Source organism: Lonchura striata, chromosome 12, assembly GCF_046129695.1.
Source record: "Lonchura striata isolate bLonStr1 chromosome 12, bLonStr1.mat, whole genome shotgun sequence".
NCBI classification, from domain to species: domain Eukaryota; kingdom Metazoa; phylum Chordata; class Aves; order Passeriformes; family Estrildidae; genus Lonchura; species Lonchura striata.
Window position 1 is genome coordinate 14,604,670 of NC_134614.1, and position 25,437 is coordinate 14,630,106.

The 25,437-nt window shown below is 44.0% G+C and overlaps 3 protein-coding genes across 6 annotated transcripts; 2 read left to right on the plus strand and 1 right to left on the minus strand.

Moving 5' to 3' along the window:
* Positions 1–54: 54 nt before the first annotated feature.
* Positions 55–11,563, plus strand: TMEM43 (transmembrane protein 43). 2 transcript variants are annotated; one of them, XM_021531905.2, is made up of 12 exons: positions 55–194; positions 1,365–1,517; positions 2,484–2,618; positions 3,318–3,412; positions 4,147–4,196; positions 5,663–5,732; positions 6,097–6,167; positions 6,324–6,445; positions 7,033–7,107; positions 7,189–7,290; positions 8,643–8,760; positions 9,706–11,563. In XM_021531905.2, the coding sequence occupies exons 1-12, from the start codon at positions 183–185 to the stop codon at positions 9,906–9,908; spliced, it is 1,206 nt and encodes a 401-aa protein (XP_021387580.2). In that variant the 5' UTR covers positions 55–182; the 3' UTR covers positions 9,909–11,563. The 2 variants fall into 2 exon arrangements, with proteins under 2 accessions (XP_021387580.2, XP_021387588.2); XM_021531913.2 differs by having other exon boundaries at positions 1,368–1,517.
* Position 11,564: 1 nt separating this feature from the next.
* On the minus strand, positions 11,565–21,286 carry XPC (XPC complex subunit, DNA damage recognition and repair factor). Of its 3 annotated transcripts, none has more exons than XM_021531587.2 (16): positions 21,188–21,286; positions 20,434–20,635; positions 20,115–20,248; positions 19,717–19,837; positions 19,155–19,239; positions 18,520–18,677; positions 18,189–18,309; positions 17,912–18,001; positions 16,564–17,496; positions 15,948–16,108; positions 15,593–15,674; positions 15,010–15,144; positions 14,344–14,513; positions 14,049–14,142; positions 13,746–13,835; positions 11,565–13,193 (listed from the first exon to the last, which is right to left on the minus strand). In XM_021531587.2, exons 1-16 carry the CDS (start codon positions 21,273–21,275, stop codon positions 12,984–12,986), a joined length of 2,874 nt encoding a protein of 957 aa, XP_021387262.2. In that variant the 5' UTR covers positions 21,276–21,286; the 3' UTR covers positions 11,565–12,983. The 3 variants fall into 3 exon arrangements, with proteins under 3 accessions (XP_021387262.2, XP_021387254.3, XP_031361781.2); XM_021531579.3 differs by having other exon boundaries at positions 21,179–21,286; XM_031505921.2 differs by having other exon boundaries at positions 21,170–21,286.
* An 81-nt stretch (positions 21,287–21,367) lies between these two features.
* Positions 21,368–25,016, plus strand: LSM3 (LSM3 homolog, U6 small nuclear RNA and mRNA degradation associated). The gene is made up of 4 exons (XM_021531970.2): positions 21,368–21,415; positions 23,030–23,140; positions 24,219–24,314; positions 24,602–25,016. The coding sequence occupies exons 1-4, from the start codon at positions 21,392–21,394 to the stop codon at positions 24,680–24,682; spliced, it is 312 nt and encodes a 103-aa protein (XP_021387645.2). The 5' UTR covers positions 21,368–21,391; the 3' UTR covers positions 24,683–25,016.
* Positions 25,017–25,437: the final 421 nt, after the last annotated feature.

Consider the following 25,437-nt stretch of genomic DNA (forward strand, 5'->3'; position numbering starts at 1 on the left):
GCGGCCGTGACGCACCTCCTGCGGCCGCGGGGCTCCGCCTGCCCCGCGGCCGCAGGGCGGAGAGAGAGGGAGGCGGGAAGGGAAGGAGGAAGGAGGGGCGGGAGCGGCTGAGGGCGCGGCTGGCGGTGCGCGGCTCCGGCGGCCCCTGAGCTGTGGTTCCCGGGGGGCGTGAGAGGCTCAGGATGTCGAGGAACGTAAGTGCTGCTCGCTCCGGCCCGTTCGCCCCCGGTGTGCCAGGGCTGCGGCCACGGCCCGGTGCCGTCTTTAGATGAGAGGGAAGATGTGTGCTAATGTCTTTGCAAATAATTCCATGGCTGAAAGTATGGGTGTTAATGCCTTTGAAATGGGTCTTCGCGTCGCTACTGACTTTGGGCAGCAGGCTGGTTGCCGAGCTGAGGCGGCTTGGCTCCTGACACAGGAAGGGGATCTGCACAAGCCTGAGTTTGTGAACTTTGGGCAGCAGGTTTGTTACAGAGCCCACACAGCCTAACTCGTGGAACAGAAAGTGGGTCTCCACAGACCTGAACTTCTGAACCTTGAGGTAAAACAGTGGGTTCAAGGAGGGGGATATGTGGAAGCCGGTTCGGGAAGGTTCTGTCCACCTTCCGAGGAGCCGATGGGGAAAGGAAGAGGCAGCGAGCAGCCAGGAGTTTAGGATGAAAGGAGGCTGCACCCCCCGAAACCTCGAGAAAACTCCGCGGCTGTGTGCCCCATTGGACTCTATTGGACTGCCTTTATTCGAATAAAGTTACAGGAGTTCTCTTTCTCCTTTATGGCCACTGGCTTTTCGTAGTGTGTTTTTCCATACAGAGAAGTTCCGTGCCCTGCTTTGGCTGTGTGAGTGTGCTGCAGTGGGATTTGGTAGCTCCTCACAAGCTGCGTGTGCACAGAAAAACCCCTGGGCTCTCATGTTAGTCCTGTGCCTTGTTTTGAGTTATTGTTAACCTGGATATAATTATTTTAGAGTGTGCAGGCACACTTTTTACTGGTGAGGTGAATCATAATTTGTTATTTATAGCAGTGTTTTAGCTGGTCAGGAATTTAGGGCTATTACTCAATTTGTCATGGCATGAATGTAGGGCGTGGACTCCAAATACAGAACCTGGAGGCAGACCGAAGACAGCTTGAACATGTAGAACCACTATAATAGAAATTGCGGTTTTTTTCTACCAGGATGGAGTCTTATTTATCGAATGTGTTTCTGGTATTAAAAGCGTGCTAAGGCATTTTATAAGTGTCGGCAAGTTTTGGTCCAAGGCAAGAGGTTCTCTGTAGTGCAGCAGTGCTAACAAAGCTAGCAGACTTGTTTTGAAACGGAATGCTTTCCCCTTTCACACCAATATGGCACTTTTGTTTATTTTCAGCAGTTCTCTGACACAGGCAGCAGAAAAGAGCATGTTAAAATCACAAGTGAGCGCAAACCAGGGTTCCTGGAGCGACTCAGTGAGACTTCTGGAGGCATGTTGATTGGACTTGTGACATTTCTTCTGGCTTTCTACCTTCTTTTTACCAATGAAGTAAGTGCAATACTGTCAGTGTTTGTACACAGCATTAATTGATCTTTGAGAAGAGGAGATTTTGTCTGGGGACCTTGTGTATATGCTTGGGATGTAACAGAAAAGTGAAATCACAGGCCACAGGTAGTATTTCTCTGAAAATAGGTATGGTAGAGACAGTAGCAGTGTGTGATGAGAAATAACATCCAAAGCTTGTAAACTGGTGATGAAACAGCCTGTGGTAAGAGGGTTGTGTGAGCCCGCCCTCTTTTTTCTTGAGATAACAAAAGGTCCTAATTTCTAGTGGTGTTATAATTACTTTAAAGAAATTCATACCCCATGTTGCAAAATTAGAGGAGTTCTCAGAAATAATACAGAGTTTCTCAGTATTATTTCTTGGTTTGAGGTTTTAAAAAAAAAAAAGTCATCCAGGAATCTTAACACCCTACCATTGAAAACATACTTGTTTTGGCAATTTTGGAGTGGAGATCAGAATTCTGTGGGTTTTCATGTAGAGACTTCTTTTCATACCTCTACAAGAGGAATAATAACTGCTTCAAATTTTGATGACTTTGCAGAAAAAAAGCCCATCAGGATATGATGATAAGCAGGGAAAACTTCTGCCAAGGAGTCAATATAGGTGTGTAGAAAATGAACTATAATTTATATCATTTTTGCAGTTACTGAGGAATGATGAACAAGGTAAGAAGTGCAGAGCAGTAAGTTTAGACCTGTGTAGGAAGAATTTGAGTCTGTTTGAGAAGCTTAGTCAATGTTAATGGTCCCACTGCCTGAGTGAGAAGTACTGCCCCAAACTGGCTCAGACAGAGAATAGAGAAGTACAAGTGTGTTTGAAAAATATGCCTTGGGCTGAATATACAAGGATTCCTTGTGGTCATCAGTTCTTGTGATGCTGCTAATCTTGTTCACAAAATGCTGCTGTGACATTGATTCTCCACAACTTGATTTCTCTTTTCTTCATTGCAGGGACGAGCTTTAAGGACAGCCAAGTCTCTCGATGAGGGGCTTTCTCTTGTGGTCCCTCTTGACAGCATCCTCAGTATCTCTCAGCAGAATGAGGGGAGACTGGTGCACTTGGCTGGAGCTCTGAGTACATCTAAGGTAAATAAAATAGTATCTTGAAGATATGAGTATTTCAAGCTTGGAGGGAAGGAAAAGTCTTTGCCATTCAAAGTTTTGTTTGATATCCAGGAAAAGACACATGGCTTTTCTCCTCCTCTATGCATTGGTAGCTACCACTCAAGCTCTGGTTCTTGGGCTGGAACCAGGGAGATGCTGAATGGCCTTGCACTCCCTTCTTCAAGCCAATGCCAGCTCTAGCTGTGTTTACCCTCAAGCTGCCTTTTATGGATAATTTCAATTGCCATTTTTGTAGGGAACCTGTTGTGTGTTCATGATATTGTTAAGTGTTCAGGGTCTTGCAGCACAGGAGCTCTGCAATTTTTTACTTTTCAGTAATGGTGACATTTTCCATGGTCCACTCACATTGCAGAAGGTAACACAGCACCTTCCAGCAAAACAGAATCTCCTGGTTTAAACACTGAAACCTGTAAACCCATAGTCAGCAGTTCTGTTTCATTTTTCACTATGACAATAACTTTTGATGATGATTCTTCTGGTTGGTTTTGCCAGAGACATTCTTTTTGTCTTCCATAATGTTTATACTGTGTTTACCTGTGTGTAAGTTAGTGCTAGCTGTACAGTGAGGTATATAAATGGGTTCACGAGTAAAAGTACAGTGTTTGAAGTTGTGAGGTACAGCATTTAGACTGACTTGTACTTTCTTTAAATTTTGCACAGCCTTTGTTTGACCCCAGCTATGGGCTCTCCATCCAAGCTGTTAAACTTAAGCGTAACGTGGAAATGTACCAGTGGGTTGAATATGAAGATTCCAAGTAAGTTAAAGTAATCTTTAAAAGTAGTTTATGAGGCTGTCGTGTTACCAGGATCCTATCACAATCTTTTTTCTTTCCTTATACTGAAGGGAAAAATAAAAACCAAATATAAAAAAACCTCTTCATAATAAGAGAATTCTAGAGCTCTTGGATTTTTTTTTCCTTTAGAGAATCACTTTAATTTCCTTGAGAGATATTAACTGCTCTGCTCATAGTTGCAACCCAAATAGGGAAAAGATTTCTGCTATTGCTAATAATTCCACTGATGGTAGTATGAATGTTATTAGCTATTATGCAGGTGTGACTGCACAGAATTCATGTTCCAAACGTCTTTCATGTCATATTAAAAAAAAGGTCAAAGGTAGTGAAGATGTGAAAAATAATTTTTCAGTTTTAGCATGCTTATGGTGCAGCATGTGTTAGAGATTTGATTTGGGCCAGCTTGTCTCACTATATTTAATTCTGATTGTTCCTCATCAATCTAGTTGATACCTCCTTGTTCAAAACATGGGAATAAAAAGGTTGTGGCTGTTGAGCATTTGTGTACAGTTTTCTCCTGGTACAGAAAATCTGTCTTCAGAACAGGTAGTCCAGAGAAGAGCGAGGTTATGTATAAAGATGAGTTTGTGTTGCCAGAGATCTGTCTGTGCATTTCATTGGTGAAATGTATTCTGCCGTTAGCAGGGGTGTGTGTGCGCTGTTTTGATTCTCATCCCAGCCCTTTTTCTCTGCAGGGAATATGAGGAGGATGGTGAGATTAAGAAAGAGACAAAGTACTCATACAGTAAGTTGATCAACAGAAAGTCCCTTTCCTTTTATGCATGTGACTTTGGACTTTTGTGTGTGTGTGTATTATGATTTTGGTTGCAAAACCTTTTTTTTTCTTCTTGGGAAAGAAAGTAAAGGAATATGAAGAAATAAGCAAAACTTCTCCTTCATAAACAAACAGAACCTCCCTTTCCTGAGGTAATGGAGGTGAAAGGAGATGTGCTGTCAGCAAACAAGAGCTACAGAAAATCTGAGACTTGTTTTGAAACCCCTAAAAGTTTCAGAGGAACATCCAGGGATAGGATGCTTCAGAAATAGGGCCCATAAGGTCCTCAATGACCAGAGATGGGAGAGCATGTTCCGAGCTGCACCTGAGATTACACTTCAGAAATGCAGTAATTGGGACTATGTCAGCTGTGAGCAGAAGAGCACAGACAGGGGTAAGCAGGGTAGCTCCAGCCTGTAAGGGAGCCTGTTGAGAACCTGCTCAGATGTTGATACCAGCCAGTGAAAACCACCAGCACCTTCTGATGTGCCCTGTGGGTTTTGCCAGGTGCTTTTTTGGCAGGAGCACAACTGAGTGTGTTATTCTGATCTACCCAGTAGCAGAAAAGTACTCTTGAGTCATTGTGTATTTGGAGATCGGTCTCTGTGCTTCATTTACCTCTGATCAAAGCACATGGATGTATAACGTGGGCGTGCAGCAGTTTCTGGGTGTGGTCATACAAAACTATTCAGCTGAGTGGAGCATGGGGACCCTGTATCATGGAGGTATATAAGGGGCAAAGCTGGTGGTTGTGAGCCATGAGAAACACGCTCACAGTGATAGGGAACAAAAATAAATGCCATCTGAGAAAACAGCTCTCGAGATTGATGGATTCTGTCCTATAAATATCTGTGTATGCCAGCCATGGACCCACCCAGCTCCTTGATTACTCTCCCCTCAGCAGGATTGAGGAAGAAATTGGGAATAACAGGAGTGAAGGACAGATTGAAAGAAAGATAGGGAGATGGCTTTCCAATTACCATCATGGGCAAAACTCCTTAGGGAAAGTTTATTGTCAGTTAAAATAAATACTTAATTACTGACTTGGCTATTGGCAAAACACATTTGGACCCAACCTTTCCTGGGCTCAAGTTCACTCCAGACTCCCTCTCCCTTTGATCCCTGCTCCTTGTTATCATAAAACCAGCTTATTCCCAAAGAGTAGAGCCAGGAATCAAAGCCTGGTCATAGAAGATGCCAACAACAAAGCTGAGCAAAGTTGAGTTAATATTTTGTCCCAAAAATACCTTTTTTCACCCTAAATCTTGCCATTCCCTGTTCATATACTAGGAGGAGGCATCTGTGTATCAGTACATAGTATCAGAGACATTGATGTAGACAGTATTATTAAAGTGTAACCTAGAAATAGTGACTGAGAGGTGTCTTCAGTAATTGAGATCTGAGTGTCTTTTACTCAACCTTATCATTCTGTTTAGATACAGAGTGGAAATCGGAAGTTGTGAACAGCAGGAACTTTGATCGAGAAATTGGACACAAAAACCCAAGGTGAGATGCCATCTGGCACAGTCCCTCTGAATTCTGTCACTGGATCTGATCAAATATGAAAGCTAAATAACTGCTTTCATAACAGAGTACACATGGAAACTGCTGTTCTTCTGGTAGTTGGGAGAACGAAGGCATAAAGAAATTAGAGCATTTCCAAGAGTGATGGCTTAACTTATTTTAATGGCTCTAACTGTATGCAGTCTAGTTTCTTGATGGATTTGTTATCACATCATGACAGTCATTTAGCTCTTTGAGTTTCTCCTGATGTTTGCCACAGTACCTTTTCTGTTCTATATATTACATACTGCAAATCAAGAGTTTGATCATAATTCTGGGACTAATCAACAATCTCTCTGTTCCTCAGTGCCATGGCTGTGGAGTCTTTCACTGTTGTTTCTCCTAACGTCCAGGTTGGCAGCTTTGTTCTTTCCAAGGGTAAGGGTTATTTTGTACTGGCTTTGTGTTGGCTGTTGCAGACTTTGGCTCTTTCCACAGTTGCTGTCATGTCAGGTGATAATCAGGAAATCAGCCAGCAAATTGGCCGTTCCAGGTTAGACACTGGGCCTCAGCTTGATGCTTTATTCTGCTTAGGTCTCGTGGATAAAATTGATGATTTCAAGCAGTTGAGTTTGTCACACCTGGAGGATCCCCATGCTGATGTTACCCGAAGAGAAGATTATTTCTATCACAGCGACAACCCCAGGCGTCCAGAAGTAAGATGGGAAAGATAAACTAAAGCAGTGGTTACTTGTGTGTGAAAAAGGAATTGGGGCATATCACATTTCTGTTTAAATGTATAGAAAATTTATGGACCATCACATAGGATGACTCCCTTAGTGCAGCCCTAGAGAATGAGTGCTTCTCTTGCAGAAAACTTCCAGTCTGTTCCTTTATTCTCTGTTTTCTCAAGTCTGCTGTGCTTTTAAATGGAAAGGGATGGTTCTGGGAGGTGGGTTCCACCTCTGCCTTGCTGTATTGAGGAGTACAGCTTGTTGAAACATTATGCTGCCTGCCCTGTTTTGCCAAAAGATGGAATGATGAGGGATGAACAAAGCATATCATGTGCTCCTGCAGCTTAATCAGAGAGGATATGAAAAAGCATTTGAGCTCTCATATTTCAGCAACCAGTTAGCCCTGAAAAAAAGGACAGCTTGGAAATAATTCTGGCTATTTCTTGTGTGACATAAATGTTCAGAAAACGTGTTGATAAATAAAGGATGTTCCTGTGCTGAGCTGTCTTTCCTGTGATTCCCCTTTGTAAAACAATCTTTCTTGACTTCCAATATTCTCTTGTTTGTAGGTAGGAGATCTTCGTGTCTCTTTCTTCTATGCAGGTCTGAGTGGAGATGATCCCCATTTGGGCACTGCTGATATGGTGAGTCTTCAACTGGTTCTGCATTTTGTAAGCTCAGTTCCCAACTCAGAAATCAGTAAATATTTTTCCCTCTCTTCCAAGGTGACGGTGATTGCTCGGCAGCGAGGTGATCAGCTGGTTCCATATCATACCAAGTCTGGAGATGTTCTGGAGATTCTGTACCCTGGGGACCTCTCTGTGGAGGTGAGATACCACGGTTTTCTAGTGAAGGGTTAAAACCTGAGGTGGTACTGCAGAAGCAGCAGAAGACAAAGCTCTTGCTCTCCTTCAGACTTGCTGTGGAGGAGGAGATCCTCCTATAAACATTGGCTTTTCTCTCTCTTTCTTGGACAGCAGATTGTAGCCTGTGTTTGCTTCCAGGTTTGTGCACATTCTGTCTGTTTTCTTTAAAGATTGTTTCTGTGCCCTTTCATTTTGTTTTTATTTGCTCCTTGGTTGTTTCCCACTTACACATGCAAGCACATGCTTTTGAATAGGTCACATGCAAAAATAGTAAAAATCAGGGTTTAATTAAATAAACCATTGGAGTTATTCTCTCTTCAGCTCCTAATAACAGGAGTTTAGGCTTGTTTGAAATGTTTATTACTATTCTGGCTGAGAAGAGCCTTCAGGCAGAGCATTATGCTTCAATAAATCCTGCATGCTCCAGCAATTTGGTGATTCATTTACTTCTTTTAGTAGGTTTGTTTCCGTTAATGATTGTTCCATGCCCTGCTGCAAAGAAAAGCAGATGTCAAGAGTTTACAGGTGGTCCCAAAAGCAGAGAGGCTTTGTTCTGACTTGAAAGAGTAGCAGTAGAATCAACCCCCTGCTGTAAGCTCCCAATCTTCATTAGACAGAATTTTGTTTCATTGAAAGTGAACTGGTTAAAATAAATAATGCATTGAGTACTTGTATGTGCCAATAATCAGTCTTACACATCTCTTACCATTTAGTGCTTTCTACTGTCCAAGCCATCTTAGTATGAACATTTTGTTGAGCCAGAGGGTCACACGACCCATTTTGAAAAAAATCTTAATCAGAATTCTTGCAAAGAGATGCTTTGCTTTGCCTGATGAAATGCACATATACCTTTTAGCTTTTCTTCCCTGTATCCAGCTTACTGTCTTTCACACACCTTTCCCTCAGCCAAGAGTTGGATATTGCCTATTCTATCTTCCTTCAGAGTGAAGTCAGACTCTTCCTTCCTTATGACAGTTACTTATTAGTGTCTTACTTTCCACAGTAATGTTGAATGTGTCCAAATGCAGGAGAACCTGGGTGCTTTCTGCCTGTGGGTAGTGTTGAATGGTGCTTTTTAGCTTGTTTTAGTTATGAAATGTGCCAGTTTCCCCCATGCTGCACTGTTCTAGCTGTTGCAGTGTACTGCCATACTGCACAGACCCTGCAGAATGAGCTGCGATGTATTTTCTGCAAAAGAAATTGTACCCCTAAAATGCTCTTGACTCTCTCTGATTGGCTTATACTGTACTGGAATTAAGAGGATCTTGAAAAAGAACAAGAAACAGGTTGCATGTGATGGTGTTTGCTTTCAGGAGGTGTTTCAGAAGGAGCATGAGAGTAACACCATGAAGACCTGGGCCCTCCGTGCAGCCGGCTGGCTCTCAATGTTTGTGGGCATCAGCCTGATGACCAGGATCTTTTACACGTTAGGTAAGTTTTTCATAGACAGTAAAATGATCTAGGAACAAGATCATAAACTCTAGGGAGTTAATTAATTTGGAGATCAGGAGAAATCTGATTTGAACTCAGATTTGATTTGATCTGAAAAGTCACTGTAGGCAACAGCATGTAAGCAGGACCTCAAAACCAAATGGTTGCTTTGTGTTACAAAAACCCCACACAAATATCTTTTACCAGTCTCAGAAGATCCCAGCCCAAATCTTCCCAAAATAAAAAGCTGAGGCATGCTTTGGGCTGTTGTCTTCCAAATCTAACTCAAGGTGCTACAATACAAATACTTTCTACACCCACACACAACTGGTCCCCCCAGCAGGTCCTAATCAGTGGTTGTATTGAAATACATTTTTGTTTGGTTATTCTACAGTATTGTAAACAAAAAGCAAAAAAAGATTTTGTTTATTCTTTTAATATAGAAAATGCTGGAGTAAAAACAAAAACAGGACAATGCCTCAAACTTGCATAAACTTCAGACATCAAAGATATCATTCACTTTGTAGCTGTGAACCTTTTTTTTTCCTGATTTATTTATCCGTATACATGTTGCTCCAAGATTTATTGTTGCCAGAAAGGAATTCTTGTACTGGCAGCTTGTATCAGTTGCCCTAGACTTGTTCTATAGGGTGCAGGGTTGTCTGTCTCTGCCTCTCAAACCATGGACAAATCTTCAGACTTCATTTTGGATCACTTCCTGTGTGAAGAGACAAGGCTAGCATTGATTTATATGTTTAGCTGTTGCTTAAAATCAAATGTCTTGATGATGCTCTGCTGAAATGCCTAATCCAGTGCTCTTGATAAATAGTTTGAGTCTGTCTTGTGGTTGCATCTGTTAGTGTGCAGATCCTAGGCACGAATCAGACTTCTTTTTAAACTGTCGTCCTGTCAGCTACTTCATGCCATGTTTAATTCTCTCTGCAGTGGACTGGTTTCCTGTTGTGAGGGACCTGGTTAACGTTGGCTTGAAGGCGTTTGCGGTGTGTGTGGCCAGCTCACTGTCCCTGCTGACCATCTCCGTGGGCTGGCTCTTCTACCGCCCGCTCTGGGCCCTGCTCCTGGCACTGCTCTCCGCTGTCCCCATCCTGGTGGCCAGATCCCGTGTTCTGCCCAAGAAGCAGCAGTGACAAGGAGGTGGTTGGGTCTTGAGCTGAATCCTGGTTTGAACCTTCCCAAGTGTATTTCTGCCCCGTTCCTGCAACAAGCTTACAGCAAATCACAGCTCAGCAGCAAGCACTGAAAGCTGGGGAGGGGCTTGAATGTGATTATTGGTACACATTATCCATAGGGCTACAGGATGCTGTTTGTGGGAAGTCAGTGACACCAACTTTGGGGAAGAAAAGCATTTTAGGTGTGTGTATTAGTGGTTAGTGAACAAGCAGATTTGTATCTCTTGCTGCTTAGTAATTCCCCCTGATTTGAGAACTGGCAAGTCCTTGCTGGGTGGGGCACCTTGTGTATTTTGGAGAAAGTGCCAGCTGCATCCCATGGACCCTGGTTAGATGTCCTTAGGAAATGCGTGTGCCTGCCTGCCTCTGACAAACCCTCCCTCTGCTGCCTTTTCTTGTTTGCAGTCAGGAACACTCCTTTAGCTGATGCATTTGGCAGTGCATGTGTTCAAAGGGAAAACATAGCTTAGGTGAATTCCACAGAATACTCATGTAAACCCTCTGCTTTTGGACTGAGGATTCTCAAAGTCATTGATGCAATGAGTGACCAGGCTAGCAGTGCTCTGAGGTTTGGCAGATTTATCAGGACACATTGACATACCCCAGGTTTTACAACTGTCTGAACTTGGTTCTTAAACATCCAATATAATAGCCTGGACTATATCAGAATGGTTTCAAAAAATTCACTTCAAATTGCACTTAAAGGGATACTCACAGGTCATTCACCTGTACATAAAAAACCTACTGCCTTGAAACAACATTGACTTTTATAACTGAATGTGTAGTCTAAAATAGTTGGGGTTTTTTTTGCTGTGTATACTATTATTTTCTTTAATCTCACTTAGTAAAGACAATGAACATACTCCATGAAATTAAGTAATGGAAACATTTTTGCCTGATTAGTTTTCATAGATTTTAGTAGCCTAAATTGGTAGTTTTGTATCTTGTTAGAGGAATGCCTTGTAGTGTTGTGATGGCTCACGTTTATCTGCTGTAACCAGTACTTGAGGTTAGAGACATCCTTAAGTCTCTTCACCAAGCTAGAGTCTGGCTTCCAGATGGGCCCCCTGCACTACTGTTTTGGGGTTTTTGTAAGTATACACAGTTCCGTACAAAAATAATGTTTTCTATTAAGAAATCTATTTATGACCATCCGAGGAGTGTTCTCTGTACCAAAGGAATTTGAACATACATGGAAGCAAACATTTGCTAGAAATGATACTGAAATAGAAATCTGAGTTAGAAATCATAAATGTTTTGAGAATTTGTAATTATTTTATTAGTCCTAGGTACTTTAATTCTTTTGGTATTTGAATATTGTCCGTTTTGTCTCACAGCTCTGTCCTGAAGACAGGAGCAGAGTGAAAGGGCAGGTACAGGAGCTGGCCTTGTGCATGCACTGGTACATGGCAGTGGTGCTTCAGCAACACCTGCTCATACTCCAGCAGTCAGGAATTGTGCTCCACGGGGAGAGAAGCTGGGTTTGCACTGCTCTGCTGTTGTTTTGCCCATGATGGAGAATACTAACCAGCATTGCTTATTGGAGATGAAGTGACAATTTTCTACAGAAGTGTTCAGCTTTTGTATATTTAATAAAATACTGTTTTCAAAAAGTTGGTCTGTAGGCTTTTTTATTAAAGTATTGCATGCTTTATGTCCAGGAACAGTGTAATATCCAGGTGGTTTGTAGCTTCCACAAGAACTATTTTCATATTGTTGGGTTTTGTTTATCCTGCAGATATTTCTGTTTTGGGAAGCTGCTCTCTGGTCTGTGTACTGCTGTCAGCCTGTCATGGGTTTACTCCCCATTACTGACCAAAGAAGTCAGTCACTTTCTTGCCTCTCTAAGATCATTTGAAAAACGTGATAGCTCAACCTGACTGCTATAGCCCCCTTGTATTTTAAGGAGACTGGGGATTCTGAGGCTTGTGCATTCTGAGAACAGACAACATACTCTTTTTTTCAAACTTCTATTTTGATCTACAAATACAGTACAAAAATAGATTTTTTTTTCTGAACATACATGAAAGCCATTTTCTTACATTTCAGTTTCTTTGACAATGTCCAACAATGACTGAATTTTGAAGAGACTGTCAGTCGACTTGAGATACATACTGCCAAAGACAGATCAGTATTTCTACTACAGAAGTGCAACAAAAGCTTATATAGATTTTAATATTCCTCTCTCAACAGTTTTTAATGCTATGGTACTAGATAACAAGAATTTTGTGGTTCTAGTGAATTTTGTTCCATCAGTGAGTGTTGTGCTCCAGAACAAGATCTTGATAAGCAACAGAAGTAAATATGTAATCATATATATTCAAACTGCTTAAGATGGCATATTGAACCCTATTTTTGTAACAAGGACAGGGCTTCTCCCTTCCACAGCATTTCTGAGAGATTACTCCCAGATTTCTGAGAGTAAAGGAAGATGAGAGGCTGAAAAGCCAAACTTACATTACAAAATGTAAGTATTCTTTAGAAAATACAAATATGTCCATATTCTGATTTTGGGTTGTTTTTTTTTTAGACCTTAAAGGAAGTATTTCCCCCTTGAGCCAGAAAGGCCAGAACTATATCTCGCCACTGATTTGGGTAAGCTACGGATCAAAGCAGGCATCAGCATTCCTTTGGCCACCTCTCTGCAGACAGAAAAAAGCAGCTGGATGCTTTAGTTCTGAGCAAGCAGGGAAAAATGAAAACGAGAAAAATAGGAAAAGAGACTGCTGATGACAGGAGTGCCTCAAGAAACTCAATTATTAGTGCTGAATGATATAGAAGAGAGCAAAAACCCCAACAAAGCAAAGTGATCTTGGAAGGTGCAGCTCTTCTCCCGAGTCCAAGGACAAAAGGAAAAATCTGATAATGAAGTGATACCTGTGATCTTAAAGGAAACTGGATACTGAATTAGTTTGGTCCCTGACAGCTCAGAAACAAAAGTGCAGAGGAAGAGCCTAAGGTCCTAAGTGGTAAAGGATTCTTCTATCATGACTATGTTTCCTGCATCTGAAAACACCAAAGAAAAGCTGGTCATCACAATTTCTCAAAAGGAAACAATTGAGCTGCTTCTCCCCTCTTTTCTCGCTTGCTCATTTTGGCTGCAATCTCTTCTTGTTTCTCTTGCTGGCGATTCTGGGGCCAATAAATGGCTGTGTTCCCCACTGTGTTCTCTGAGCTCGGAGCTCCTTCTTCATCTGAAGAGAATCCCCCTCCTTTCTCTGTCTCAGGTGCTGATGGCTCAGTCTAGAAAAAACAGGTGTGAAAATCAGAAAGTCACTCTAAGAATCACTTGTAACTGCCCCTTTCTAAGGGCTTGTCTTTGGTCACAGTGATAATGAGTGGCCTTACAGAAGCTGGTTGCTCTGGTTTGGGCTTCCCACCCAAAGTGCTTCTATTTCTCAACACCAAGCATTCTTGCAACACAAGCACTTTTGACAATATAAGAATAAAACCAACCTGTTTTAAAAAGATCAGGCTTTTCATCTTTATCCTTGCAGAAAAAATTAACAACTAAAACATCTAAAAAAGTGCCCCACTCTCATCCTGTTAGCTACATGTTTGGCTTAGAGGAATAAATCTAGGAAAGCATATGAGAAAACAGAAAATAGTAAAAAAATTAAAAGCATTCATTCCTTGTTAAACAGTAACAAATCTTTGATGAACATGACCACACTGAACTTCTAGTGTAGCTTTTTTTACTAGCTGAAGACTTTAGACCAACTACAGTCTGGAAATTTTCTTCTACAGTTAAAATAACCTCCAGAAAAAGAAATGACTGATAGAAATGCAGGATACCTTGATGGAGTAGCGTTGCCTCAGTCTCTCTCTGATGAGAAGTCCTTTTGTCAGCAGCTTCCAATTCCCTAGAGCTCTTTTCTCACGCTTCTGTTGGGGATTGTTATGGGAAAGAGAAAAATTTACTACTCTGAGTTTCAATGGATTTACACACATAGGAAATGAAATCTTTAAGATTTTTAAACTACCATCAAAAAAGCCTCGTGCTCGTTGCTTACATAGTCTGCCCTGTTTGACTGCCCAGTTTCAATGAAATTTAGTTTGTAAATATTACAATAAGGAAGGTGCAAAAATAATTCTCACCTCCTTCTCCTTCTTTTCTATTTCTGCTTGTTCATTCTCCCAGGCAGCAACAAGGACCTCTTTATACTCCTCACACACCACATACCCATCAGTACTAGAAAGGAGAACACAATCTTCTGTCAGCTATAAGGAGGCAAAAGAAAGGGAGCAAATGCCTGCTGAGCCAGCCCAAAAGCTACTGTCTGTCTCACAGGATCAAAGTATACAACTGGTCACATGCTCCCCTCAACACAAGATGCACAAATTCTGCAGGACCTCAACATCTGACAGGTGCAAGAAAGCAGCTTTTACATACACTGGATGTGAGTAGCCGCCATGAAAATCAAATCCAGTGATGGCTTGAGCACAGTCAATGTCCAACTTCCGTGCCACTCTGTTCAGGTTTGGCAGTTTCAGCTGCACACAGCCAACAGGTAACATGGATGGCAAGAAGAGATAGACATTTCCATATTCATTCCGAGGGACCTGTTATGGCAAGATTAAAGAGAGATGGTGATAATCCTGCTTTCTGGAGAGAGGTGAAAATACCTGCTGTAACTCAGGGACTCTCCCCTCCTGACCTGCTATATTCCACTCCAGTATTCAATTAGTATTCACATGACAAGGTAAAAGCCTAGATTTTAGCTGCATGGTTATCTCCTAGCTATGTCCTCTGCCAAAGCTTTGTTACTCAGGCTGAAATGCAGATAATTAGCAAGGCAAAACATGGGATAGGAAGATCAGATCAGCAAAATGTTGGCTTTAGAAGTCTGCTCTCATTACCTTGTGAGTACTTGTGAAAGAAAGGCTCAGTAAAGTTTTGACTATTTCCTCCTGTGAACATTGACCTCTCAACTCTTAATCCTGAATCCATATATTACTGACTGATCTCACGTCTGAAGCATACAACTTCTGGAAAAACAAAGCCCAGAACTCCACACAAACCCCTTCCTTTAGACCAGCCCTCTGCTTTCCCAGCTACCTTTCCATCCACTGCTATGGGAGGCTGATACTCCTCTGTCTGCCAGCGGCCAAACAGCGCCAGGTCCTCCTGGTCCCGGTTCGCCGGCTCTGCCAGGCGCGCCTTCCTCGCCCGGTTGGAAAATCCTCTCACCATCTGCAAATACAACAACCAGGCCTGTAACAGCACAAGCAGCTGACAGTGGTTTGAGGTTTTCCTAGGACACCAAAGGAGAAGGTTCTGGGAGAGCAGAAATGCTACTTCCTAGCTTCAATATCCATTGCGTATAAATGACAACCCATGGCACCTGTATGCAACAGGCAGGGATCCAACAGTGCACATCAAACATTGGGGTGCCTCTGGAGAAGGTGAAAATGAAGCAGTTCTGCCAGATACTCTTGGGGTGGGAAAAAAACAAAGCTGGGCTTTGGGCAGGATGTAGGATCTATAGGCACAGCAGGTGGACAGTACAGCTATCACAAACCATGCAAGCAAGTGTTAAATCTACATCTGTTGACAAAGCAGAAGACAAAAACCAAAACAGAATTGACCTTGAGCTTTAGAAGACAGATGGATTGCATAGGAGGAAGTCGAACTCTCTTACCTTGTAAGGCACTTCTCCAATCCTCACCACTCGAGCTTGCTTCAGCCAAGTGTCCCTGGAGTGCAGAGTGTGTATGCAGTCTCTGAAAAGGCCAGAAAGAAGCAAATGTAAGAGTTTTCAAGTCATCCATAACAGATCCACAATAAACTTATCATATTAGGAATAATAAAAAAAGCTGTATCTTAGTGATACACAAATGCTGTCAGGCAGCTAAATGCCTCACCTGTTTATGCATGTGGCCTAAGACTACTGCTGATACCATCATTCAAATTAACTCTCCAGTTTGTTATGCAAATTAACTCTCCAGTTTGTTACAAAGATCACAGATACAGGTGACAGTAAGTGCACAACTCACCTGGAGTAGACAGCCTCTCCCCTGCAGTACCCCAAGATAGCAGCTGACTCGGGATAGATGGCCTGGTATTTCAAGAGGTGCCTCTTCAGTGCATAGAGAGGGTGGTTTTTGTATTCTCCAATTGCTGTTGGTAGAGGTTGATCTTGAAGCTTCACTTGAAACTGTAAGAATTATACAGAAAAGAGTAATTTCTTAACTTTTTCACTATCCTTTGTAAGAAAATAAGAATGACTATAATACGAACCAAAGGAAAAAACACCAGAAACTTAGCAGATGAGCCAACAGGCCAAAATACTCTTGCTGGAAATAATGACTTAGTATGACTTAGTATGACTTATGTATTTTAAAAACTCTCTCCAAGAAGAGTAACGCTAAACACTACACAAACCTCACCAGTTTCCAGCACAAGTTATGCAAACTTGTCTGAACAACCTCCATAATTTCATATTATTTCAATTTACCACTGCATAGTCTCTTTATGTTCAATCTTAACATTTCAAGTTCAAACACAAACCTTCTTCCTCACGGTAAGAGATTTCTAATGTTTTTGCCTGAATGAGAACCCAGGGACTGGACTCCTGGCACTACGTGTCCTGAACAACCTAGTGTGATTTACCTCATTTTCTTCCTTCTTGTCTCTCTCCACATAGGGACTTTCATATGGCTGCAGTGTCTCCTCCCACCACTCTGCGTCCACACGGCTCTTCCTTGTTGAGGTCATCCACACTGGATCGTATCTTTGTGTCACATCCCTGACACTCCCATCGTTGTCAAACCCCACAACGTAGAAAAGCGGCTTTGTGGCATGTGCAAAGCACAGCTGGGGCTGGCCCACATTGCCATGAACACAGTCTACACAAACCCACTTGTCCTCAGGCTCAAGGAAAACCTCCAGCCACTGGTCTGTGCCCATTGCTCTCCTCACCTCCTGCTGTCCATCATCCTCATCACTAGAAATGATTTTGTTTCTCTTTCTCTGTGCTTGAGGCAAGGCTGGAGTTGTACTTTTTGCTGGTTTAGTCTCAGCTCCATGCGAATTTTCTGCTTGCCTTGTTTCTGAAGTCTCAGTTTTTGACCTTTTTACAGTTGTCAGCTTTGAATTCTGGGAGGCCTGTGAACTTCTCCGCCTCTTAGGGACAGTTTCAAAATCCTCATCAGAGAGATCACTCTCCTCCTCTGAAACCTCAAAGTCTGAAGCACTGCCCTCATCACTTCCACTCTCTTCCTTGTAACACACTTTGGAGGCCACTCGTCTCCGGCGGTCGTTCTTGGGCCTGACTGGCACATCTTTTTCTGCTGAACTGGTCTCATTATTTGATCCCTTCTGTTCCTGGCTACCTTTAGTCAGCTTTGATTTATGTGTCCTTCCAGTCTGGGCAGTTTTGGGTTTCTTTGGCTCCTTGTTGCTTTCTTTGCTCTCTGAGGATTTCTCATCCTGCTTGGCTTTTTTGCAGGGGCATGTTTTTGCCACAGCTTTGGGTGTTGTGGCAGAACTCTCCCGTCCCTCATGGGTGCTGCTGTGAGACAGCCTCTTGGATGAGCTCTTTGCCTACAGGGAAACAGGCCAGGTCATTTTTATGACCACAGCTAAGAACATGGTAAAAAAAAAAGACTAAAATCAGCCCAAGGTTCATGCAGACCAAAGGTTCACGGGTACAATCAACTCACTTGAAAACTTCAGGCAACTGGCTGAATAGAGGTGTATTCATGCAGTAAGAGTTGCCATCTAAGTTTTAAGAAATGTAAACCCACTGAAATGTTAAGAAATCTTTGCTGAAACACAGAAATGAGTGGCTTTTTTAAAGAAGAAAATTAAAAATTAAGGGTGTGCATTTTCTGCAATGTAGACAGAACCCTGGTTCATGCAGTAAACAATTCACTATAAGCTGTAATAGGAATAAAGTTTTTTTAATCCTACTAAATCAATGACCTATTCCTTATTCTACACAAACAACAAAATCTACCTTTGGTCTTGTCTCCTTGAGAGGAATAGGCTGAAAAGACAGCACGAGACGACACAGCAGCTGTAATGCTCTCAGAATAATTAAAAATATCTGCAAAACAGATTGAGTACTTTAATCACAGGAGCTCTTGAGATAAAAATGCAAGAAAATAAAAAGCTAGAGAATCATTTAAGTCACCGATCTGCCTTCTTCAAATCCACCCCTTCCACCACTTGTGTATGACCTGACACACAGCATCCAAACTCACCAACCAGCCCTGCACTTCCCAGTCTCTTACATGAACAAGCTCCTCATCATCCTGTGCAGCATAGATGGCAAACCTCCTCTCCAGTGTTGCCTGAAGGGGCTCTCCTTTTTCAGTGGAAAGCTCATCATTGACAGTGAAGGTTCCAACAAACCTGAAATACAAGACACCTGCTTATTATCCAGTGTTTGTGACTGTATTCTTAAACTTCTGAGTTCACCCTCTCCTTCTCTAAAAAGGACAGCCCCTCTCACCCTTGCAGATAAAATTTTAAAAACCCACAGAAAATTGCTAGTTACAGTTACCCCTCTCCCAGAACTCTCGCTCTACATTCTATGTGACAGCACCATCAGAAGAGCTTTACCATTTCACCAGGTTGGAAAGGTAGACAAGGCCCACTTGGCCTGTGGGCACTTGGGTGAAGCGGGTGGGGATGATGGACAGAGCGATGGCGAGGAGATCTGGCTGGCTGCAGATCCTGTTCCTGTAGAAACCATTTGCTAGTAAACACAGCAAGTGAACCTGAGAGAGAAGAGTTTGAAAGTGAGTTCACAAGAGATTTTCCTTATTGGAACTACTGCTCATGGTAAAGACAAGGAATACTTCACTGCTCCTTTTAACAGAGAGAGGTGGCAATAATGCCTCCCAAGACTCAGTGCTGTCTTCAGAAGACAGCAAAGCACTAAAGTCTTTGCAAGTGTCTCCTGCTCTACATGGCTGACAGTTTAATCCCAACAGAATGAGACAATATCCCTCTATGGAGACATATACATCCTACTCACATATGCTTTGAGTTAGAATTTTACTAACACAGGTACTGATGTTTCCAGTTCACAGTTTAAGAGGAACCTTAATGAGCATCTGTCAGGACGACAGCCTCTTTATTTTGTCACTTCTAGCCTTTCTAACTATTTAAAAAATAGCTTATTTTGATTACAAATCAGTTCAGACACCTTTATGCTCAATTTCTTCTCTGCCATGGTTCTCTGTGACAAATACCTTATGTGTGTCCTCACGAACCTCCTTGCTGAAACGTTTCATCATTCTCCGAAGGTACATCTCAAACTCAGCTTTTCTTTTTTCTCTGCAGAAGATTACAAAAGAAAGGGATGTTGTGGGTTTTCTGTGGACCTGCCTTTCTTGATTTCTGAACTGGGCCATCTTCCATGCACACTTAAGGAAAGGTTTAGTGATTGGTTATGTGAACAGGTTGTTAAGGTTTTGCAGTAACACAATGTCATTCACCCACAGCTGTCCTCGCAGAGACTTCCTGCTGTCCCTTCACTGGAAACGGAGACAGTAAAACACAATGAAGTTACACACTTGATTTTCGAGGAAGCTGAAAAGCCTCCTCCATTCCTGCCAACTTCCACTGAAGATTTTTGGTAGAACAGTCAGTGTGTAAACTGTTCATCCCATAGCCCTGCATTATTCCAGCTCACTGGTCTGAACCACGTGGGGATTTTCACCCTGAATGAACGCAGCAAGTCAGTGACAGCCAAGACTTAGGGTATTTTTAACTTCAGCCTTTAGCAGCCCTCCACCACCTCCTTGTTCTTACCTCCTCTCTCTTTTCTTCACCTGCTCTGGGGTTTCAATCTCTATCTCGACAGGATTGCTTGGCAGCCCCACTGATGGAAGAACAGTAGCTTCTTCTAACTTATCTGGAGGCTCCTGAAGTTCTGTAAAAATAAAACACTAAATTATAAGTAAACATGGAATAGATTCCCAGGGAGGACTGGTGATTGGATAAGAACCTACATTTTCCTTCTCAAGTGTTCAAACAACCTTCAAACAGAACACATCCAGTAACTACCAGCTCCTGGATCTTCCATAACACTGTGTGTGCTAAGTTAATTGAAATTACTGTGGGATGTTGGTCACCTGCTGTTGAGGAATCATTGTGATATACAGGCTCTTAAAAAAAGTGCTTAACATGAAAAAATATGCAATTGTTACCTTCCACATCCTCCCATTCATCTTCACTTTCATCATCATCATCATTGTTGTCAGTATTGTCTTCATCCATTTCTTTTTTAACAGGAGATTCTGTCTTTAATTTTATCTCCGTCTGAGGATGCTTCAGTGAGTCACTGTTAAAATCACAAAACAGTGGTAGCACCAGGAAACACAGGTGCTTGTTTATCAAAGACTAAAAATAGAGAAACAAATCAAGCATGATCTCTGCATCAGTAACAACCGATTGAGTATTTGACCATCAAACCACAGAAAGAAGTAAGAAAAAGGTCCTATAGACTTGAGTGATAAATAAATTTACCTGCATGTTTCTTCTTTGATAGAATTATCTTTATTTCTAGCATTCTTTTTACTTTCTTTTATTTGTGATTTTGCCTCTTCTTGTTTTGAAAGTTTGGAAGTTTTTGCTGAGTTGGAAACTTCAGTATCACAATCATCTCCCTTTTTCCTAGCTGGAGCTTTTGAGGTCTTTTTTATACTGGGCTTTTTCTCTTCAAAATCATCTGCAAATGACAAAAGAAATGAAGATTAATGTTAGAGGACAGAGTTTCATCTCCATGGCCATCTGAAACAATATCTCCATGGCCTTCATTAGAGGCAGCTTCAGAAGAATGCGAGCAATCACAATGCTGAGCATGTCATTGTTTGTTTACAAACAAGCAGGATTTGAACAGTGAGACTTGTTGGAGAGAAATACCTACATAACTCACAAGAAGTACCTAAAGATTCCTACAGTCCTACCGATGGAATCGGCGGAAAACCAAGCATCGTGCTTGCCACTCATAACAAGTTATTCTCGCATGCCGCTGCTCAGGAGAGCACGGCCGAGATGAAACAGCCCCGCACGGGCTGCTCAGCCTTTGGCAGCGTGGGGGACGAGTCACACGCGGGTTTAACGCCTGGATAACGCAGCGATAACATCCATCTTCCTCCAGGCCGGCGCGCCCGTCCTTCCCGAGCCGACCCCGCGGCTGGAGCGGCCCGAGCCGCGGCGGCGGCGCAGCTCCGGCCCGCCGCGGCCTCCGTGCCGCACTCACCCTCCTCACCCTCCTCACCCTCCTCCGGCTCGTCCTCCGGCGGCCGCCCGGAGCGCCTCTTGCTGGCGGCGGCGGGCCGGGGCGGCGCTCGGCGCTTCCTGGCCATGGCGCGGGCCGGCCCGCCCCGCGGAGGGCGCGGCGGGCAAGGCGAGGGAAGGGAAGGGGAGGGAAGGAAGGGGCCGGGCCATAAAGTCTCGCGGGCGGGCGCGGGAGGCGCGTTGAATGATGGCGGATGAGGTGGACCAGGTGAGCGCTCTGGGCTCCCTCGGGCCGCAGGGGAGGCAGCTCTGGGCAGCCCGGGAGCTCTCCGTGCCGGCTCCGAGCTTGCGCCGCTGCCGGGCCGCGGGCAGGGCTCGCTGCAGGCCCGCCGACCCCGCACTGCCCGCGGAGGGGAAGGGGGAAAGCCGCCGAGGGCAGTGCCCCGGGCTCTGAAGGACGGGGGCAGCTAGAAGGGAAATACGGGATGTGTATGGAAGATGTGGAGGAGGTCGTCACACTTTTTTTAAATTGTGATTCTCGAAGTGCGCCTTTCGCCCAGCAAGGGGCCTCAGGCCGCTGGGTGCTGGGGTTTCACGGCAGCCTCGGGGCCCGGCCTGGCCGCGGTGAGTGTGGGGGGCAGCGTGTGCCCGGGGCACCCGAGGGATCCCCCCGGGGTGTGCCCGGGGCACCCGAGGGATCGCCCCGGGGTGTGCCCGGGGCACCCGAGGGATCCCCCGGGGTGTGCCCGGGGCACCCGAGGGATCCCCCCGGGGTGTGCCCGGGGCACCCGAGGGATCCCCCGGGGTGTGCCCGGGGCACCCGAGGGATCCCCCCGGGGTGTGCCCGGGGCACCCGAGGGATCCCCCCGGGGTGTGCCCGGGGCACCCGAGGGATCCCCCCGGGGTGTGCCCGGGGCACCCGAGGGATCCCCCCGGGGTGTGCCCCGGCACCCGAGGGATGCCCCCGGGGTGTGCCCGGGGCACCCGAGGGATCCCCCCGGGGTGTGCCCGGGGCACCCGAGGGATCCCCCCGGGGTGTGCCCGGGGCACCCGAGGGATCCCCCCGGGGTGTGCCCGGGGCACCCGAGGGATCCCCCCGGGGTGTGCCCGGGGCACCCGAGGGATCCCCCCGGGGTGTGCCCGGGGCACCCGAGAGATCCCCCCGGGTGTGCCCGGGGCACCCGAGAGCCCCCAGGGTGTGCCCGGGGCACCCGAGGGATCGCCCCGGGGTGTGCCCGGGGCACCCGAGGGATCGCCCCGGGGTGTGCCCGGGGCACCCGAGGGATGCCCCCGGGGTGTGCCCGGGGCACCCGAGGGATGCCCCCGGGGTGTGCCCGGGGCACCCGAGGGATGCCCCCGGGGTGTGCCCGGGGCACCCGAGGGATGCCCCCGGGGTGTGCCCGGGGCACCCGAGATCCCCCGGGATGTACCCCGGCACACGAGAGCCCCCTGGGTGTGCCCAGGTAACTCCCTGTGCCGGCACCGCAGGCAGCGTGGGTTCGGCTGGTTCAGCTGTGCCGTGCCACGGCACAGCTATGCTGCTGGTTCCTGCAGTGTAAACTGTGGCTGCCGGTAGGAAAAACAGTTCACTGCTTATAGAATGGTTTTTGTGATGTCCTAAAGATCATCCAGTTCCAGTCCCCCTGTGTGTAAAGAATGATTTGCTGCAGGCTAAAATGAAATATTTTGACTCGCATTGCTCAGGGCTGCGGAGTGTCAGTGGAGTGGTAAATCAGCAGCACTCAGGTTCTCTAACATGTCATGGAGTAATTTGAATTATTTGCATCTGTGTTTTCACTCCTTTGTTTTCTGTGTCGCACATTGAGGAGTGGAAAAGCTGACAGGCTTCTTCTGTACAAATAATGCTGCTTTTTTTTTTTAGCAACAAACAACAAATACTGTAGAGGAGCCACTTGATCTCATCAGACTCAGTCTAGATGAGCGAATCTATGTCAAAATGAGGAATGACAGAGAGCTTAGAGGCAGATTACATGTAAGTAAAACTTTCACAACATTGTCATGCTCATCCAGCTAAGCACTGTGCAGCCTTTCTTTATGTACAACAGTCTGTTAAACAAGTTTACCTGTAATATTCCACTGGTTGTTGAAAAAGTTAGTTTTAAAACATGAGTAATTGCATTTCCTGGTTGAAAGTGCAGAAGTGGTTGGAGAAAGTAGGTTAAGAATTGTCTTAGTTACCAGAACTGTAATGTGATTGGTGGAAAAATCTCATTTCCTCAGTGCTTTGTCAGCTATTAACTGCTTCCCTAGAAAATCAAGAGATGTATTTTGTTCTTCTTGTCTCCTGAATGATACCAAGCAACAAATTTCACTGCTTTTGGCTTCCATTTCTCTGTCTGTGAAATAAGCAATAATGCTGCAGGCCTCTTCATATGATGTACCCTGAGGCCTCTTCTAGACTGAGGTCATTATTATCAAACAAGAATCCCTTAAGGCACACCCTGGGAGGTGTGATGGGACAGGTGCTCAGCTGCATTCTCAGATTTTTGCTTTCTGTAAGTCAGTCAGCCTCCCTGAGTGCTGTGCCCTGCTGGGAGGAGAACCAGTTGCCCCATGAGTTAACTGGGCCTCAACTCCTTTGGAAGCACACAGATAATGAGAGATCCATGAGGGACATGTAGTTTGCAACATGCTTTTTAAGGATTTTGGAACATGAGTATAAGGTTTTGTAGCACTGTACGAGAAGCAGCTTTCAAACCCTGTAAGTTGCCCCCAGGCAATCAATTCCAGGAGGCTGGACTGGCAGCAGTGTATAGCTGGTTTAATGTTAACAAAGTCTGTCTGTCTCTGAGGTCTTGTAAATGCTCTCACAGAATGCTTCAGAGCTATTTCCTGCAAGTGTTGCAGTAAATGCAAATGTTGTACCTTCTTTTTTCTGCTGCAAAGTTCTCGTTTGTTTATGTTTGTGTTGAGCTGGAACTAGAATGATAGTACTATGTTTTGGTCAAAATCAGACAAAACTATGTCTCAAAGTCTTGCTAAAATTCTCATTTTAAGAAACTCATGTTTGAATTTTGGGAAACATGGTAAACTAAACTTACTTTCTACAGGCATACGATCAGCACTTAAATATGATTTTGGGTGATGTAGAAGAAACTGTGACTACAATAGAGATTGATGAAGAAACCTATGAAGAGATTTATAAAGTAAGACCTAAAAAAGGAGTTAATTTATCCTGACATATTTTTTTATTTAAAACTACACTGTGTTATATTGTTAAAGTAGTTTATTGCTGACTGTTTTTCAAGCCAAGCTCTAACAGGATTTGGACAAACTGATATGAAAGCACACAGGATATCTAGAGACTTGGTGTTAATTTTATTGATCCGTTCAGCATGCGAGAACATTGAGTGTTTGCTGGAGTTGTTTCAGGTGTTTTCTATGATTGAAATGAATATTTTGTAAATGTAAACTTTTCTTTCCTTCTTCATAGTCTACCAAGAGGAATATTCCGATGCTCTTTGTCAGAGGGGATGGCGTTGTGCTTGTAGCTCCCCCGTTGAGAGTTGGTTGAAGCAACAAAGGACTTGACTTTCTTGTAAAGTTCCAGACTTTGGGGCAGTGGTTCATGTTTCAATCATGTCTCAAAATTCTGTATATGTTTTTTATAGGGTATTTTTGTCTGTTCTTTTGAAAAGGGGAAGGGAAGGGGAATCAGTTCATCTTGCAGAAAGTACATGTAGTCAATTGAAACAGTGTAAAACCCCACCTGATCTCAGAATTAATGTAAACTGCTGTAAATTGTCTGCCTTGTCACATTCAGTAAAATAATTCTTAATTTTTTTTCTATATTGGCAGTAGCACTGTCTTGTTTTTGTTGTTTTAAATAAATTTTGATTTCTCTTTGAGATTTGACTTGTCATGTTTTTTGTGTTGGTGGGGGTATACGTTCTTCTGAAGAGCTAGTGCTTTATTACAGTATCAGCCTCACTGTCAGAGCAAGCAGTGTCTTCAGTGTGTTGTTTTAACTTCTGTCCTTACTAATACCCAAGCCTTGCAGATTGCTTTGGGGACAACACTACATCAGTCTATGCTGTGTTCAAATTTGTGATGCATATCCCCATTGTAGGGAAATGGTGTTTATATGAACCTTCCACCTAAGGTAAAGAAGATGAGCTTCAGTGCAATGTAATGTTTTCAGATATTTTTATTGTGGCTTTGTTAACAGTTTGCATGGCCATGAGTAGAGACTGAGTTTGTTGCTCACATGCTGTTGAGTTGCCTGCTGCATTCATATCCCACTGTTTGTACCATGTTTCAGTTCTTGAA

Bases quoted from the DNA above. Each gene is read 5' to 3' on its own strand.
- XPC (XM_031505921.2), bottom strand. From the start codon at position 21,275: ATGGCCAGGAAGCGCCGAGCGCCGCCCCGGCCCGCCGCCGCCAGCAAG. The intron at 20,249-20,433 runs GTAAATTTATTT...TGATTTTAACAG, and splicing joins ATCAAAGAAGAAACATGCAG to TGACTCACTGAAGCATCCTC. The intron at 17,497-17,911 runs GTAGATTTTGTT...GTTTCCCTGTAG, and splicing joins TCAAGGAGACAAGACCAAAG to GCAAAGAGCTCATCCAAGAG.
- TMEM43 (XM_021531905.2), top strand. The intron at 1,518-2,483 runs GTAAGTGCAATA...TCTTCATTGCAG, and splicing joins ACCTTCTTTTTACCAATGAA to GGACGAGCTTTAAGGACAGC. The intron at 7,291-8,642 runs GTGAGATACCAC...GTTTGCTTTCAG, and splicing joins CTGGGGACCTCTCTGTGGAG to GAGGTGTTTCAGAAGGAGCA.
- LSM3 (XM_021531970.2), top strand. From the start codon at position 21,392: ATGATGGCGGATGAGGTGGACCAG. The intron at 21,416-23,029 runs GTGAGCGCTCTG...TTTTTTTTTTAG, and splicing joins TGGCGGATGAGGTGGACCAG to CAACAAACAACAAATACTGT. The intron at 23,141-24,218 runs GTAAGTAAAACT...TACTTTCTACAG, and splicing joins AGCTTAGAGGCAGATTACAT to GCATACGATCAGCACTTAAA.